This window comes from Bidens hawaiensis, unplaced genomic scaffold (assembly GCF_021521415.1).
Source record: "Bidens hawaiensis isolate Kalapana, Puna unplaced genomic scaffold, B.hawaiensis_p1.1 tig00026584_1, whole genome shotgun sequence".
NCBI classification, from domain to species: Eukaryota; Viridiplantae; Streptophyta; class Magnoliopsida; order Asterales; family Asteraceae; genus Bidens; species Bidens hawaiensis.
In genome coordinates this window covers 205313-221736 of record NW_027494263.1, presented here as the reverse complement: position 1 = coordinate 221736, position 16424 = coordinate 205313, and the positions used below count along the sequence as shown (strand labels likewise).

Here is a 16424-nt window from a genome sequence, read left to right as displayed (position 1 = left end):
TTGTTCTAGACGAAGTTCCTCCGCCTCTAGCCGCCGCCTTGACTTTATCTCTTTTGGTCAAACATGGTAGCTCACCCGGTTCAACAAAAATAAAATCGGGATCAAACTCGTTTAAGTTAAATTGACAACGACGACGATTGATCGGCCGAAGTAGAGGTTGTCTTTGACCGTTTTGACAGTCCTGATGTAGATGATGGGACCATGCATTGTATCCAAGCTTCCAACATATTGAAATCTCCTTTATATTCGGCCCTATATTGTTTTAAGGCAAACTTCATCACGTTGGCATCGCTCATGCCACTTTTTCTCCCATTATAAGCAATGCGGGTGTAAATGTTGGAGAAGTTGGCTATTTTTTTGCGCATTTTGTAGACGGAATCCTCCCAACGGTAGAAACCTTGACCCATTGTAGCAAAGAACTTTCCATGTATTTCATCCCAAAACTCAGGGGTATGTTTACCATCACCTTCGATACAAAAAAAACTTAGTATTAATCAACAAAAAGATAAAACATGAAATATATATAAATATTTTTATAATTTACCTTGAACTGAGTCTTCGGATGAGTCAATTCCCGCACGTGCCAACGCCATTCCTCATCCGTTACCACTTTTATCTTTTGCTCTTTTCCCTAGTTGTTTGACCGCTAGGTTCCTTTTTATGACTTCGTTTACGACATACTTGCGGTTCAGATACTTGGGTTTGGGGTATTTGGGTTTCGGGTGTTTGGGTTTCGTGTACTTGGAAAGACATGTACGACATTGGCGGTCGAAAACATATCCCGAATGGTTGCATGGGTAGAGGCATTACAGGTCGATGACCTTGTTGGTTGGCAAAAAAGGGTTATTAGAGTCATTTTTATTTGAGAGCAAACTAGTCCACCATAATTGAGCCGAATCCCATGGGTTTGGGTTAGAGTTTGAGCTCGAGCTTGGGTTCAGGTTTGGGTTTAAGCTCGGATTCATGGTTGTAGAAAGTTGAGACATTTATTTGAGTAAAATAATGGTCTTTGTTTGAAAATATGTTTGAGAATTTACAGAAAGTTGTTTGTAAAATAGGATAATTTATTTTCCAAACGGTCATAATACCGTTAATAGGAGGAGGGCCCCACATAAATCACATATACCGCGGGTCTTCGTGAGGCTGCCCCCTTGAACGCCCATTCAAAGCCGCCCCTTGGCGGTGCTACTTTCTAAATCCGCCTTATGACCGCCTCCAACCCCGCCCATAGCGGACCGTCGTATGTGAACTTTAGCAACCACATAAAAAACATTTTTTTAAGTCTAGTAGAGCTAGTATACACGTTTAGAAGTATTTTCGTTAAAAGAATAAGAAAAATGACAAGAGAACTTTAAAAATAAACCTGACAAAAATCCATGTTAACATATGTAACAACCTATGTAAAATACGCTAACATAAGGCTTTTTTTTACCGGTCAACAAACATAGAATGTCGTACTCCATACAGGGTGACCCCAATGGCAAAACACCACCGCCACTTGGCCCAACCCAGCCGTATGAAGCCCGTTAAACGCCTCTAAGTTATCTCTAGCTCCGGATAAAACCCGCCCGCCCGAAGGCCTACTGGTGGTAAAACCCGGACACCCTCAGGATCGAACAAGAGATCATAAAGATCTCAGTCTTCCTTCATTGAGTCACTCATGTCTCCCAAAGTGTTGTAAGTGGGGATTGAACTTATGTTTTTATTAAGAAACCCTTGTTTCCTACCAATACACAACATTTAAAGGACGTTAACACAAGGATTTAAATAACTAAATATGAATTAGTAAGGATTTAAATGTTAACAACCTATGTAGTAGTAGTGGTGGTGGTGGTGGTGGTGGTGATAGTGGTAGTGGTAGTGGTGGTCGTAGTGGTAGTTGTAGTCGTAGTGATAGTCCTGGTCGTCGTGGTAATGGTAGTTGTAGTGGTAGTGGTAGTTGCAGTTGCAGTCGTAGTAGTAATGTAACTCATGTCCATCATACAATAGTAGCGAAGTTTCAAAAGTAATCCAATTAGTAACTTAGATGAACTCTTTTTAAATTTAAGTGAATTAATTGAAACACTTCAAAATAAATATAAATTAGTAAGGATTAAAATGATCTGTGAATAGATAACCTAATCTTTTGTCCGTATTTATACTACCTATGTCATATAAAGTAAAGTACCAACACAAAGATATAAATGACAAATTATTAGCCGGTAAGGATTAGCATGTTATTTCTATAAATGTGTGTATATATAACAGGAGACGAGTGGTGGTGCTTCTAACTATAGCCAACCATGTATGAAGCTGAAGAAACACTAATCGATCCCGGGCAGATTACGGATAATCTGTGGGTTAAATAGATGTTTCCCACGAGGGGTTAGACCCGGCAAAGATGGTTCTTCTGATAACCTGCAAAACAGACACCGTGAGCTCGTCACTGAGAAGGGGGGGTACCTCCTTGTGACCACCCTCCGGCGTGAGAATCAGACTAGATTGCTCTTGAATATAAGTGTGTATTCAGAGATTGCTAGAGCAGATATCAGGTATAAGATGTAAGATACAAGATGAGATTAGATGATCATACCATTTGGGGTATTTATAGCCGAAGGTAGGTTTCCAAGAAGGTATAGCCGGCTGAATAGTATTCCTGTTCTACCAACTGTGGCCTACGCACGTGCCATGCTGGTAGTTGGTGGGTAGGCAGCGGCTGACAGTGACCAGGCCTGCTGTGTACTATTCCTTTTCCACCAACTGCAGGCTATGCACGTGGTATGACAGGAGTTGGTGAGTAGGTAGCGGCTAATAGTGACATACAGTACAAGAGCATGCTGCTCGCCATACTGTTGTCAATGGCTGTCGTATCTCTGGTCAGATCTTTTGCCCATACCTCGTCAGGTACAGTACAAAAAATCTTCCAGTATCGTACGGACTGGCTCATTTGGGCGGGAGTATTCCCCCTCCCGCCTTTGTGCGGGATTGTTCCCGGCTTTGCTCATTCCTTCAGGTGACTACTGAATTATTGAGAGCTAAGTGCCTTGTGCGTATAGCCTTGCTGCGCGGGTGGCCTTCCCTGATGGCTTGTATCCGCAGCTGCGGGAACAGGCGGAGTACTTCACCATTGGGAGGCATTTCCTGCGGGAACAGCTTGCGTACTGCGCGTAAGGACGTCACGTCTCTGAGCATGGTGGGTCCTGCGGATCCAGTTGGTTTCTGCGCAGACGTCTCTCTTCAAGGTGAGTCCTGTGGGTCCAACAGGGCTCTGCTGGGACCTACCTCTTCAAGTCCCCCCAGTCGAATGTTCTTCTCATGAGTGTTTAATAAGTGAGGTGAACTTTTGGACTTAAGCAAAGGGTTTTTGAAAAGGGTTTAGTTTTAAGGTTTTCCATGGGGATTCTTCCCGCGGAAGTCCTTATGTCACATGCAGAAATTCCCGACTTTCCTGCTTGATCTTTGGGTATGATGCGGGTAGGTCTGTAACCTCCTCGTAAGTCAGGAGCGTTGAGTCCCACTTGTGTGGATTCTCCATGAGGTTTTGGTAGTTTTGAACATAGTGATCAATTATGTTAAAACCACCAATTCCATCTTGGAGCTTCAAACAATGTAGTTCTCGACGTTCCCGCTATGCGGGGATGTTATTCCCGTTTCCGCAAGCATTGCCTAGAAGATCCTTCTTGGTTTCAATTCCCTGCGGAGCGCTAGGTATGTGAAGGGTTTTGCCTTGACACTGTACCCGCACTCGTCTTACGGTTACTTTACTTCCAAGGTATTCCTGGCGTCAATTCCCTGCGAGTGCTAAGTATGTGAAGGGTTTTGCCTTAACACTGTACCCGCACCCGTCTTATAGTTGGTTGCCAAGGTAAGGGGTAATTTCCCTCTTACTTTTGAATCTTTTTGAATTTTTGAAATTCGAAGAGTTGGTGAAAGGATAAGAACAGTCCAAACTGTTGAAACGTCGTCCGACGGTTTCTTCTGACTGTGTCAGGACGTGCAGGAAGTTATGGTGACGTGACAGTACATGGTCATTCCAGACGCTTTTTCAGGCGCGTGGGAGCGATTTTTCGGGCGCGTGGCCGCGAAATTAATGGCACGCGTCCTTTCAACAGCTGTTGCCAGCTTGCTTTTTGCCACGTGTCATAGTTTCATTGCACCTGCGATTTCTCTCTCTTCCGCATTAAATTCATCGCATTGATTGCGATTAGTATATAAAGGGGGAGAGGGTCCTTTGTAATCCACACTTTCACTTTTCTCTTCATCTTCAAAACGATTTCCGGCGAATACTCACCTTTTCAGTCGAGCATTCTCTTGAAATCGTTCTCTTCTTTCATACCTGCAAGATGTCTTCTGCTCACGATCTTGAGGCTACAGCCCAGGAGGCTGGGCTATACGCCGAGAACCCGTCATCCACGTCCGACAAGGATGACAAGAGTACTGCTGGCGAGTGCCAGTGTGCTCTGCCTGTCGATCTATATCAATACATCGTCAGGAAGTTCATGCTCGAGTCTTTCGAGCCTGAGTTTCCTGAACCTCATCAGACGGTGTATGATGCCCCCAGAGGCAAGATCGGGGTATATGCCGCATTCTTTGTCTATGGGAATCTTAGGTTCCCCTTGACGAAGTTTGTGTACCGTGTTCTGGAGAGGCACGGTGTACACCTGACCGAGGTACACCCGATGGCGATCGCAAAGATTCGCCACTTCGAGTGGGTGTGCCGGATTCTGGGCGTTGAGCCCTTCGTCGACCGCCTGATGACCTTCTACTCTTGGAGGTGCATCCAGGGGTGGTATACTCTGATAACCCGGATCAAGGGTTTGAAGATTTGCGCAACCGAGCGCAGTCTTCGTTCATGGAAGCGGGAGTTCTTTTATATCTCCGCCCGCGCCATCCCCCTTGCCATGAAGTTTAAGAATGGGCAAGCACTCCCCAGCCTTCACGCCTCCAACTACCAGGAGGCGGAATGGTTCTCAAAGATTTCCCGAGTCCAATCTCCGGTTTACCGCTTTGCGGAGTCCGGGATGGTGATGCTCGGGATGAGCCGGGTGTGGAAGGATGCGGAGGCGCAAAAGATCCCGATCGTCCTTGAATACGGTTTGAACTCTGTCCCTTACGGTATGCTCTGTCTTCTTTGTTTATATAGGTTTGTCTTCTAACTGTTTTTCTTTTATTTCAGAGGGGAACGACTTGCAGTCGCTCCTGCATCCGCGGGAGGCTGATAGTCCCGCTCGGATGGGTACTCGTGCTCTAGATGAGAACGAGTTGCCCATCCTTGAACAGACGGCAGATCGGTTCGTGGAGGTCTACCCGCCAGGCCACGAGATCCTGAGCGCCAGGCGGCCAGGTAAGGCGTTATTCAACCCTCGACTTCTCAATGCTGAAACCTCTGCTGGAATTCCTCTAATCTTGTGTTCTGATGAGGAATCCGCAGATGGTCCTCCGTTGGTGCGGAAAAAGAAGGCTGCCGGCGGGAAGGGGAAGGCGAAGGTGGCCTCCACTGCCGATCCGGTGCCTCGGTCTGATTCAGAGACCGAGAGCGAGGAGGTGGCGGGGAACCCTGGTGGTGATAAGACCACTGCTCCGGAGGCTGCGACGACTGTCACCTCCGGAAAGCCCAGGATGACGACGGTGAGCGGCGTAAAGAGGCCGGCTCCATCGGGTTCGTCCCCGCCTGTTCGCACTTTTAGGCTCAAGAAAACCCGTAAGTACAAACTTCCTTTACTTTTAACTTCATAGCTTTCCATCATTATACTTATATCTTCTTTGTGCAGGCGTGGATGCTATCGCATTCCAGGGTGGAGCGGGGAGGAGCACCTCCGGACCCATGACGGTAGGTTTGGTCAACCTACCTGAGGCGATGACCCAGGCGGCTGCGCCTGCTTCAGTTGGTTCAGTTGCTCACCCAGTTGAGCCAACTGTTCCAACTGCGATGACATCGCCGGCTGTCAGTGCCATATTTACTGAATCTTTCACTGAGCCGGCGGTGACTATTTCTGCGGGTACTTCCGCAGCGGCGACCACGGTTGTGAGTTCACGTCGGGTGAGTTCACCTCCGTTGGTTTCTACCGCGGCGGCCTCCATGCCTCCGACGTCGGCAGCTACAGCCGATCCTTCAGGTATGCTTGGGGCTTCTCGCCAACCTCTGCCTCCTTCCCATCTGCCTGACCTCTTGGATGGATTTCCCTTGGGTTCAGGTGACGGGTTTGGCGGCTATCGGCCTGTTGTCGACCCTACAGGTGCGTAGGGTTTTTTTTGGCCTTTTTTTTTTTTTTATATATATCATCTTTTCCTAACTGCTTTTTGTTTTTTGCAGTGTCGGATACCAATGAAGTGTATGTTCCACGCTGGAACATCCGCCGAGGAACAACCCTTCGCACGCCTGTGGAGTGCGTGGAGTGGGCTCGTCACGCAGCTCCCAGTGGTGCGTTGGGGGAAGCAATGGCTAGCTACCAGGAGGGTAGGCTAACCAATGAGCTGCGGATTCTCCTGGCCCGGATGCAGCCGCGCGTCGAGCTGCTTTGTCGTGAAAACGACAAGTTAAAAGCAGCTCGCATCCAAGAAGTAGCTCAGGCGCGGGCTGTCCGGGAGGAGAACAAGAGGCTTACCGCAGTGGCTGCAGAAAAGGAGAAGGCCTTCAAGGCCCTCGAGGTTGAAGTTCAGGCCCGTCTCGAGGCCCGTTCCAAGGCTACCCAAGCTGTTAACGAACAGCTTCGGCTGGTTAAGGAAACTGCACGGAACGCAACTGAGAGGGCCACCAAGGCTGAAGCTGTTGCTGAGCCTTTACGCCTCGAGAATGAGGAACTTAAAGCCAAACTAGAGGCGCTCCAACAGGCTCATGATGCCTTGGCGATGGAAGACGCCAAGAAGCTCCAAGAGATCTTGGACCAGAGGGGGGTGCTTGACCACACTGAGCGGAAGCTAAAGGGCGTTGAAGAGGCTGCGGCTAAAGAAGTGTTGCTTGCCAACCTCAACAAAAGTGAAGCCGAACGCGCCCGTAACCAAGCTCAAGCTGCCCTCCAGGAGGCTCTGGTTGCCAAGGAATGGCTTCTTCGAGAAGCGTTGTCTCAGGTATGTTTAATTTCATTATATCTTTACGCTTTTCTTTGTAAATAGAAAAGGTTTTGATACTTGTATTTTTTCTTTTTTTTTTGTAGGTTGTGCATCGAGTCTTCACGGACACATCATACGACGATGCGATGAGCGCAGCCCTCAACGCTTCTCATGAGGATGGGGAAAAGGCCGGCTTCCTGCTTGGTCTAGGGTTCGTTGAGAAAGGCATCCCGCCTTCCAACTTCCCTTTGTATGATGTGGATACTGAAGCTGTTTATGACCAAGCAGTGAATCAGTATGCCGCCTTCCCGCATCCGGTGGTGGAGAAGGTGAACGAAGTTGCTGCTGCTGATGATGGGCTAGCTATCCTTAAAGCTTTCCTTGAACCGCCACGCTCTACTGATGGTGCTGGTCCAAGTGGAAGTGGTCCTGAAGCTTGATCCTGAAGATCCCTTCCCACTGTTAGGATAGGTTTAGCTTGTATATATTTATATTCTTGTAGGCGGGTAGTTACCCGGCCATTCTTGTAATGAATATTATGAAATATAAATCTTTGTGCGGGTAAGACCGCTACTTTCACTGGATGACTTGCTTTATAAACGTTATATGACTTGCTCTTGCATACTTTAGTTTAAATTAGCAATTTTCCAAGTGTTTAGAATAAGTTAACCTTTGAACGTGGTAGATAATAGGTTGAAGTTTTGCTTCCTCCTTCGTGATTGTGCGGGTAGGACCGTCACTTGCACTTAGTAGGATGGCTAAACTTTACCTATATCTGACCTGCGTGGAGGTTTTCCTCATCTTTTTAGAAATTTTCTAAGTGTTTAGAATAAGTTAACCTTTGAACGTGGTAGATAATAGGTTGAAGTTTTGCTTCCTCTTTCGTGATTGCGCGGGTAGGACCGTCACTTGCACTTAGTAGGATGGCTAAACTTTACCTACATCTAACCTGCGTGGAGGTTTTCCTCATCCTTCTGTTAGAAATTTTCTAAAGTATTTTGAATAAGTTAACCGTTCGACGCGCGGTTGTCAATAGGTTCGGTTTCCTCTCATGATTTGTGCGGTTAGGACCGGCACTTTCATTTAGTTGGATGACCAAAGTTTACCTATGACTGACCTGCGTGAAGGTTTGCCGTTTTTTGGGTTTATGCGGGTTTTGCCGCCTTCCCCACGCAACGACTTTCCACGTAATTATGCGGTGAAAACCGGCATATCAGCGTTGAGTAAATTAACCGTTCGACGCGCGGTTGTTAATAGGTTAGTGTTCAGTTTCCTCTATCATGATTCGTGCGGTTAGGACCGGCACTTTCATTTAGTGGGATGACTGAACTTTACCTATGACTGACCTGCGTGAAGGTTTGCCGTTTTTTGGGTTTATGCGGGTTTTGCCGCCTTCCCCACGCAACGACTTTCCACGTAATTATGCGGTGAAAACCGGCATATCAGTTGAGTAAATTAACCGTTCGACGCGCGGTTGTTAATAGGTTAGTGTTTCCTCTATCATGATTCGTGCGGATAGACCGGCACTTTCATTTAGTGGGATGACTGAACTTTTGTAACATCCCGAAATTTCAAGATAATATTAATTATATTACTTAATAATAGAGGGAAAGTTTACTCGGTTTATCAGGAAATAAATAAAAGAATGGGAGTTGGTATGGGTCGGGCTAGTGTCGGGTAATGGACGTGGGTTATGGACTCGGATTAATAGAGATGGGTTAAATGAGAATGGGCCTTAGGTCCATGGGATTTCAGGGGTATAAATATCCCCTAAACCCAAAATATCTTTCATTTACATCTATTTCTTCACACACTCAAAACACACATATTCTAACCGATCAAGATTCGAAGCCGAGACCCGAGATTTTGTTGATAGATCTGAGTTGGTAAGGTAAGAACAAATCCAACAAAGCTAATATTACTGAAAATGGTTAGGATTGGATGGGTTAACCGGACCCGAAACCCAAACTGCCCAAATCGGACCCCTAAAACGTCGATTTTAGGCCGATTTGATGGTTGGGATTTGTAGGCGCCGATCATACGATTCCGTGGGTACCAAAATCGAGTTATTTGGCTAAGAAACGAAGGATTTATGGGCAAACAGATCTGCAGCGCGATAACTTCGCCTGCAAGATTAAGTTCGCCTGATGAACTTCGCCTTCAAGCGTAACTTCGCCTTCAAGCGTAACTTCGCCTAAGGATAACTTCGCCTACGGCCAAGTTCGCCTAAGGATAACTTCGCCTGAAGCCAAGTTCGCCTAAGGATAACTTCGCCTCAAGCCAAGTTCGCCTAAGGATAACTTCGCCTGAAGCCAAGTTCGCCTAAGGTTTAACTTCGCCTGAAGCCAAGTTCGCCTAAGGTTTAACTTCGCCTGAAGCCAAGTTCGCCCGAGGTTTAACTTCGCCTAAAGTGAAGTTCGTTTAGAAAATAAATTAAAAACCTAAATGGAAAATGTGTTAAGACAGTTAATGGAAATAAAATTTTTCCAAGCTGACCTGGCAGCTCGACCCCAGCCAGGGGCTCTGCCCCTTGGACCCTGCTAGGGGCTGCCGGCCCTAGACCCCGCTGCCAGGGGCGCTGCCCCCGGACCCCCGTTCGTTGTGGGTAGTAATTAAGACTAGAAAGATGTTATAAGTAGTGATAGTTAAATTGATATGTATACTTGTTATACAGTCAGCCGTGCACAACTGAAGAAAGGGATTACGATCAACGGAGAACGTAACCGTGTTCAGGTGAGTTTCTAGCCCCATTTATGTGTTATGTTTTCGGGGCTGTGTGCATACTCGATATGTTTGTTAATACGCTTATCCTAAGAGATAAGTGTATGCCTTATGTGAATGATATGATATGTATGAATGATTGCTTGATGGTACGTGAACGATCTTCGGATATTGCACGTACTGTCAGGTTGTAGCGCCTTGTATAAGGTAAGTATGATATGTATGCTTATGTGTATGAATGTGATAAAGTTAATAAAAGAAGGAAATGACGGTTGTATGGTTGTATGGTTACGAAAAGGGTACCGAGCCCTAATAATACTCGAGGTATGATGTATGGTTGTATGGTAACGAAGAGGGAATCGAACCCTACTAATATTCGAGAACTAGGGAACCGAACCCTACTAATATTCGAGGAAAGAGGGTACCGAGCCCTAATAATACTCGAGGAAAGAGGGTACCGAGCCCTAATAATACTCGAGGAAGGAGGGTACCGAGCCCTAATAATACTCGAGGAAGGAGGGTACCGAGCCCTAATAATACTCGAGGAATGAGGGTACCGAGCCCTAATAATACTCGAGGAAGGAGGGTACCGAGCCCTAATAATACTCGAGGAATGTAGGGCGTAATGCTCTTTATAACGTAAGATATGAAAGTAAGAAAGTATGAAAGTAAGAAAGTATGAAAGTATAAAAGTATGAATGAAAGGATATAATTTTATGTGTATGGTATGATTATGTGATTAACTAGAACTCACTCAGCGTAGCTGACTTTTAGTATGCACGCAGGTGAGTAGGATGAGGCAGCTCGCTTGAGGAGACACGTGGCATTGAACAAGAGTCTGGCATCTGAAGACTTATGATGCTTTAATTTTAATGCTTTAATGTTGAAAGACAAAGAATGTTCGAAACTAGCTATGAATTATGTAATGTTTTATGAAAGTTTTATATTCCGCGTAAATGTTTTAATTAACTCTGATATTTAGAACTGTGTTTATGAGTAAATCTAACACGAAAGTAGGGCCACCGGGTTCGGGGCCTTACAACTTTACCTTTAACTGACCTGCGTGAAGGTTTGCCGTTTTTTGGGTTTATGCGGGTTTTGCCGCCTTCCCCACGCAACGACTTTCACACTTATGTATGCGGTGAAGACCGGCATATCCGTGTGGAAAGTTCATAAGTATAAATGTAAAATCATCAGCGTCGATGTTCTAAGGAGAATCATTTCCATTAGAAGTGGCTCTGGGCCTTTTCTTTACAAATTTGGAATTGATCTACATGCAAACTGTGTAATTGAGCTCCCTTCCTTGTTGTTGGGATGGGAGTGCCATCGAGCCGATATGCACCTGGTTCGGGATCTCGTTGTTTACGCAGTATGTAGTCTCCAACATTGAAGCTGCAATTTTATTCGTGTTTTCCCCAACTGGGGTTCTACACGCATCAGCCTGCTCAGCGTTCATTGCGCCACGAGGTGCGCGAGCGTCCCATCTCTGACAAATGCTTCGACCATGTCCTTTACGTCTGTGCATTCTTCAGTGTTGTGGCCTTTTGTCCTGTGAAAGTCACAGTATTTGCTTCGATCAGCATTGTGACGATGTCGGATTATTGGAGCCTTTGGCCATGGGAGCTCCTCAGTGGCGAATATCTCGGTGACGCTTTTGGTGAGTGGCGTCCATCTGGAGTTCTGGTTCGACTGTACGTTATCCCTTCCGCCTAACCGATGTTGCAAGCCGGATGAGGTGTCAAAGTTTACCCTTGACTGCCAAATGCCTAGCTTCCGCTTTTTGTTTAGTCGGGCGGTAAGGACGTTGTCTTCTCTTGTTTTCTGGGTGTAGAGGTTTGTGCTCTGGGGGAGATCTCTACCCAGTTGCTTCTCCGTTTCCGCAAAGCGTTTAGCTGCTGTCATGATGGCATCCCATGTGGATGGCATGCCATCTTTACCCGTTAAGGTGCGGATGAGCTCTGGGTCGTTCGCGCCCTGGATAAAAGCAGCGCGAACAAGATCTTCGCTAATATTACCCAGTCTTAGCTTCTTTGAGTTGAAGCGAGTGATGAAGTCTGGCAAAGATTCATCTTCCTCTCGAATGCATTTGAGGATTGTCCATTGCTCTTCGGTATACTTTCTTTGTTGGCTGAAGTGTTGGCTAAACTTCTGTTGGAAGTCTGCCCAGTCGTAGATGTGGTTGACCGGTAGACGATCGAACCACGCTCTAGCTGGCCCAACAAGCGTCATTTGGAACATGTAACACCACGTAGGTTCCGTCCAACTACTGACGGTTGCCCCCGCTATGAACCTGTTCAAATGATCGTCTGGATCAGATATACCATCGTAAGTGCCGATGTTGGACATCTGTTTGGCACTTTTCGGGACGATTGCTTCCGCAATGTCCCTTGCAAATTTGGACGTTCCCGCCTTTGCAGCAGTTGGTGTAAATGTTTTGGAGAAGTCACGTGGGTTTCCACCCGCGTTTTTTGGTTTGAAGGTTTCTCCAAAATTCCTTCTCGGTTGGGAGTCCGTTTCCTTACGCTTCCCTTTCGCCCTATGACGAGGGTTTGCGTCACTATCGGATTCCTCCGAATCATCGTCAAAGTACTCTACGAATTCATCAGCCTGTTGGAGTAAACGTAAGCGTTCATCCAACTCAGCTTGGAATTCTTTTTGACGTGCTTCCGCCCACGCTTTAACTTCATCGAGTGTTTGGCGGGGGAGCCTCGTTCGTTGTCTCTCTAACTGGGTATCGGTGAATCCCAGTGAGCGATTATTTACTGCACTTGCCCCAGCTTGGGTAACTGGGGTAGTGTTCGTAAAATTTACTGCACTTGCCCCGGCTTGGGTAACCGGGGTAGTGTTCGTAAAAACTGTGTAGTCGCCGGTATTCCCCCCAGTAGCTGGGGTTGTGGTTACCGGAGTTTCTTTAACCATCTTTCCAGATGTTTGAAAAAACTGAAAAGAAATGAAGTTCTAGCTTTTATGCACGGATGGCGCCAATGAAGAAACACTAATCGATCCCGGGTAGATTACGGATAATCTGGGGGTTAAATAGATGTTTCCCACGAGGGGTTAGACCCGGCAAAGATGGTTCTTCTGATAACCTGCAAAACAGACACCGTGAGCTCGTCACTGAGAAGGGGGGGTACCTCCTTGTGACCACCCTCCGGCGTGAGAATCAGACTAGATTGCTCTTGAATATAAGTGTGTATTCAGAGAATGCTAGAGCAGATATCAGGTATAAGATGTAAGATACAAGATCAGATTAGATGATCATACCATTTGGGGTATTTATAGCCGAATGTAGGTTTCCAAGAAGGTATAGCCGGCTGAATAGTATTCCTGTTCTACCAACTGTGGCCTACGCACGTGCCATGCTGGTAGTTGGTGGGTAGGCAGCGGCTGACAGTGACCAGGCCTGCTGTGTACTATTCCTTTTCCACCAACTGCAGGCTATGCACGTGGTATGACAGGAGTTGGTGAGTAGGTAGCGGCTAATAGTACATACAGTACAAGAGCATGCTGCTCGCCATACTGTTGTCAATGGGCTGTCGTATCTCTGGTCAGATCTTTTGCCCATACCTCGTCAGGTACAGTACAAAAGATCTTCCAGTATCGTACGGACTGGCTCATTTGGGCGGGAGTATTCCCCCTCCCGCCTTTGTGCGGGATTGTTCCCGGCTTTGCTCATTCCTTCAGGTGACTACTGAATTATTGAGAGCTAAGTGCCTTGTGCGTGTAGCCTTGCTGCGCGGATGGCCTTCCCTGATGGCTTGTATCCGCAGCTGCGGGAACAGGCGGAGTACTTCACCATTGGGAGGCATTTCCTGCGGGAACAGCTTGCGTACTGCGCGTAAGGACGTCACGTCTCTGAGCATGGTGGGTCCTGCGGATCCAGTTGGTTTCTGCGCAGACGTCTCTCTTCAAGGTGAGTCCTGTGGGTCCAACTGGGCTCTGCTAGGACCTACCTCTTCAGAAGCCTACTTCAGTAACAGCTTCACAAATGAACTTGTGTATTACGTCGTCTTGTTACTTTTGCTTCTTATTTCACCTTTATTATTCGTTTTGGAACTCATAATCTCCATTCGTTCAAGCTTCCAACACGATGAAAACATGTCCGGAAAAGTGGTCTTGATCACCGGTGCTTCATCGGGACTTGGAGAGGTACGTAAATGTTCATAAACCTATGATCAGGGCCGCCTCCGAGAAGGCGAAAAAAATTTTGGGCCAAAGGCGAAATTTTTTTCGGGCCTTAAGTAAAAGAACAATTTTATTGAGTTTAAACAATTTAATTTTAAATGAACTTACTTGATTATGATTTGAGTTGTGTAAAAAAATTTGTATAAAAATATATAAGCTTAAAATTGTCTCAAACAAGATTAGAAACCACAACCTTTTGGTTAGTGGTTATATAATTGTGTTGAGACATATTATTTTATATAAATACATATAATTAATTTTGAAAAAAAAATATTTCGGGCCTGTGGCCGTCGATTACCACACCATGCCTCAAAGACGGCCCTGTCTATGATGGGCTTCTAATTGCTTGAAGGTCCCATTTTGTTTTTTTTAACAAAATTTGTCCATTCAAAAATTAAAATTTAATCAAATACATAAACATAACAGCTCATGGCGTATGAATATGCAAAAAGAGGGGCGAATTTAGTGATTACTGCGATAAAAGAACCAGAGAGCCGACTCGAGCAGGTGGCCAATACAGCTCGTGAACCCGGCTCTCCTGATGTTCTTTTTTTGTTTGCTGATGTGTCTAAGGTCGACGAGTGTAGGATGTTTGTGGAAGAGACTATTAAACATTTTGGTCGATGTGAGTTATCGTTAATTAATTACCTCTTAATAAAATATTTTTTTCACCCTTATTAAGCCATTAACATAACATGCTACTTGATTAATTGGTTTGCAGTGGATCATCTTCTTTGCAATGCAGGAATCGCACCCCTTTATTCAATTAACATTGATGTCACCAAATTCGAACCTGTTATGGTATGTTGATCCTTTAAAAATTAAAGCTGTACTTACTAGATAATGAATGTGCATGACTCTAATGGATTTCAATGTGAATATGTTTAGGACATAAACTTTTGGGGTTCGGTGTATCCAACTCATTTTGCAATTCCGCACCTAATGAAAACTAATGGAAGGATCATCGTCAATGCCTCAAGTGCTGGAGTGTTAAACGTGCCGAAAGGAGGCGTCTACAATGTACAAATGCCTATTTCCATATGTAATCTTTCTTAAATAATCATAATATACCAATGGGGGCATTTATACACACACACCATCTAACATGTAATCTCTCACACTATTACAAACGACTGTTCGAATAGAGATTGGACGACCGTACCAAAAATTTTCAAAGTGTGACCGTCTATGGTCACAATGGTTGTCCGGATGTTAGCCAAATGGTTGTTTTGACTAATAAATTTCAAAGTTTGATCCCCCTATGGTTAGAACAGTCGTCCATATGTTGTTCAAACGATTGCCCTGACAGATAATTTTTAATATATGACTTTCTGTTTTTACTCTCAGGCAAGTAAAGCAGCATTGATCAGCTTCTACGAGTCCCTTAGACATGAAGTGTCCCCGGCAATAAAAATCACAATCGTGAAGCTTGGGCACATAAATACAAATCTCATAACAGCCAAATATTCATCCGACAATGTTGTTATGCGGCTAAAAAGAGTAAGTAGTAGTTACTGGTTGACAAATTTCCCTACAAATTGCAAAAGATGAACAATCTGCGGTTACTAGCTAAAGGAATACTAAAACTAACTACATATATGCTTTTGCCAGGATATAGGAGATGTGAACCCAACGATGTCGCCTGACGCATGTGCGAAAGCCATAGTGGCTGGATCATGCAAAGGAGAAGCGTCCATTATACAACCAAGATATATTAAGGCTCTCTGCTTGGCCAAGTCTTTATTCCCAGAAGTACACCATATTTGGTTCAATAATTATTTTACCTCAGTATTCGAAAAACTGCAAAAGGATGGATAAGCAGTGACTCGATCCGTTGCAACAATAATGGCAACTAGTTTTATGCCCGTCTGGTGTATGGATTGTTTAACGTTATAATATCATATCTCAATTTTTTTGAATTCGTTGGAGAGCCTCAGCAGGTCATCTCTCTAAGTACGTGATTTTCATTGCTTAGTACATCAACTCTTGCTTGCAGTTCTTCACACTCAGCCTGCACATACATTATTAAACTAAAACTAAATTTCAGAAGTCAAATCTTCATGGTTAAATGCATTAGTAACATAATAATAATAATAATAATAATAATAATAAGCCTTTGATTCTATCACATAGGTCACAGGTTCAAATCCAACTTCCATAGGTTTCTGGAAACCGTTCGGTTTTGAGCTCAAACCGAAACCACAAACAAAAAAAATTCGTTTTTTGTATTTGAGCCTGAAATTTTGGGAAAAAAAGGTGGGTGCACAAAATAATGAATTTCGACTTGAAATTTTGGGTTTTAACTTTTTCTAATTAATGATTAATTGATTATTACACATTTTGGACCTAAAGTTTTAGGGCTACACCATTTATTAACCTTTTTTTATATAAATTATTTAACATTTCAATATAAAAAATTATAATCTATAAACTCAGTATTTCGGATATATAGGTTTTTTAAAAAAGTCTGGTTTGGTTAGTACGGTTCC

The 16424-nt window shown here is 44.8% G+C and overlaps 1 protein-coding gene across 1 annotated transcript; it reads left to right on the top strand.

The window, feature by feature from the left end:
- The first annotated feature begins 751 nt into the window (after positions 1–751).
- On the top strand, positions 752–16099 carry LOC143573533 (11-beta-hydroxysteroid dehydrogenase-like 2). The gene is made up of 7 exons (XM_077058387.1): positions 752–812; positions 13712–13899; positions 14362–14560; positions 14657–14736; positions 14824–14955; positions 15283–15435; positions 15547–16099. Exons 1-7 carry the CDS (start codon positions 752–754, stop codon positions 15751–15753), a joined length of 1020 nt encoding a protein of 339 aa, XP_076914502.1. The 3' UTR covers positions 15754–16099.
- Positions 16100–16424: the final 325 nt, after the last annotated feature.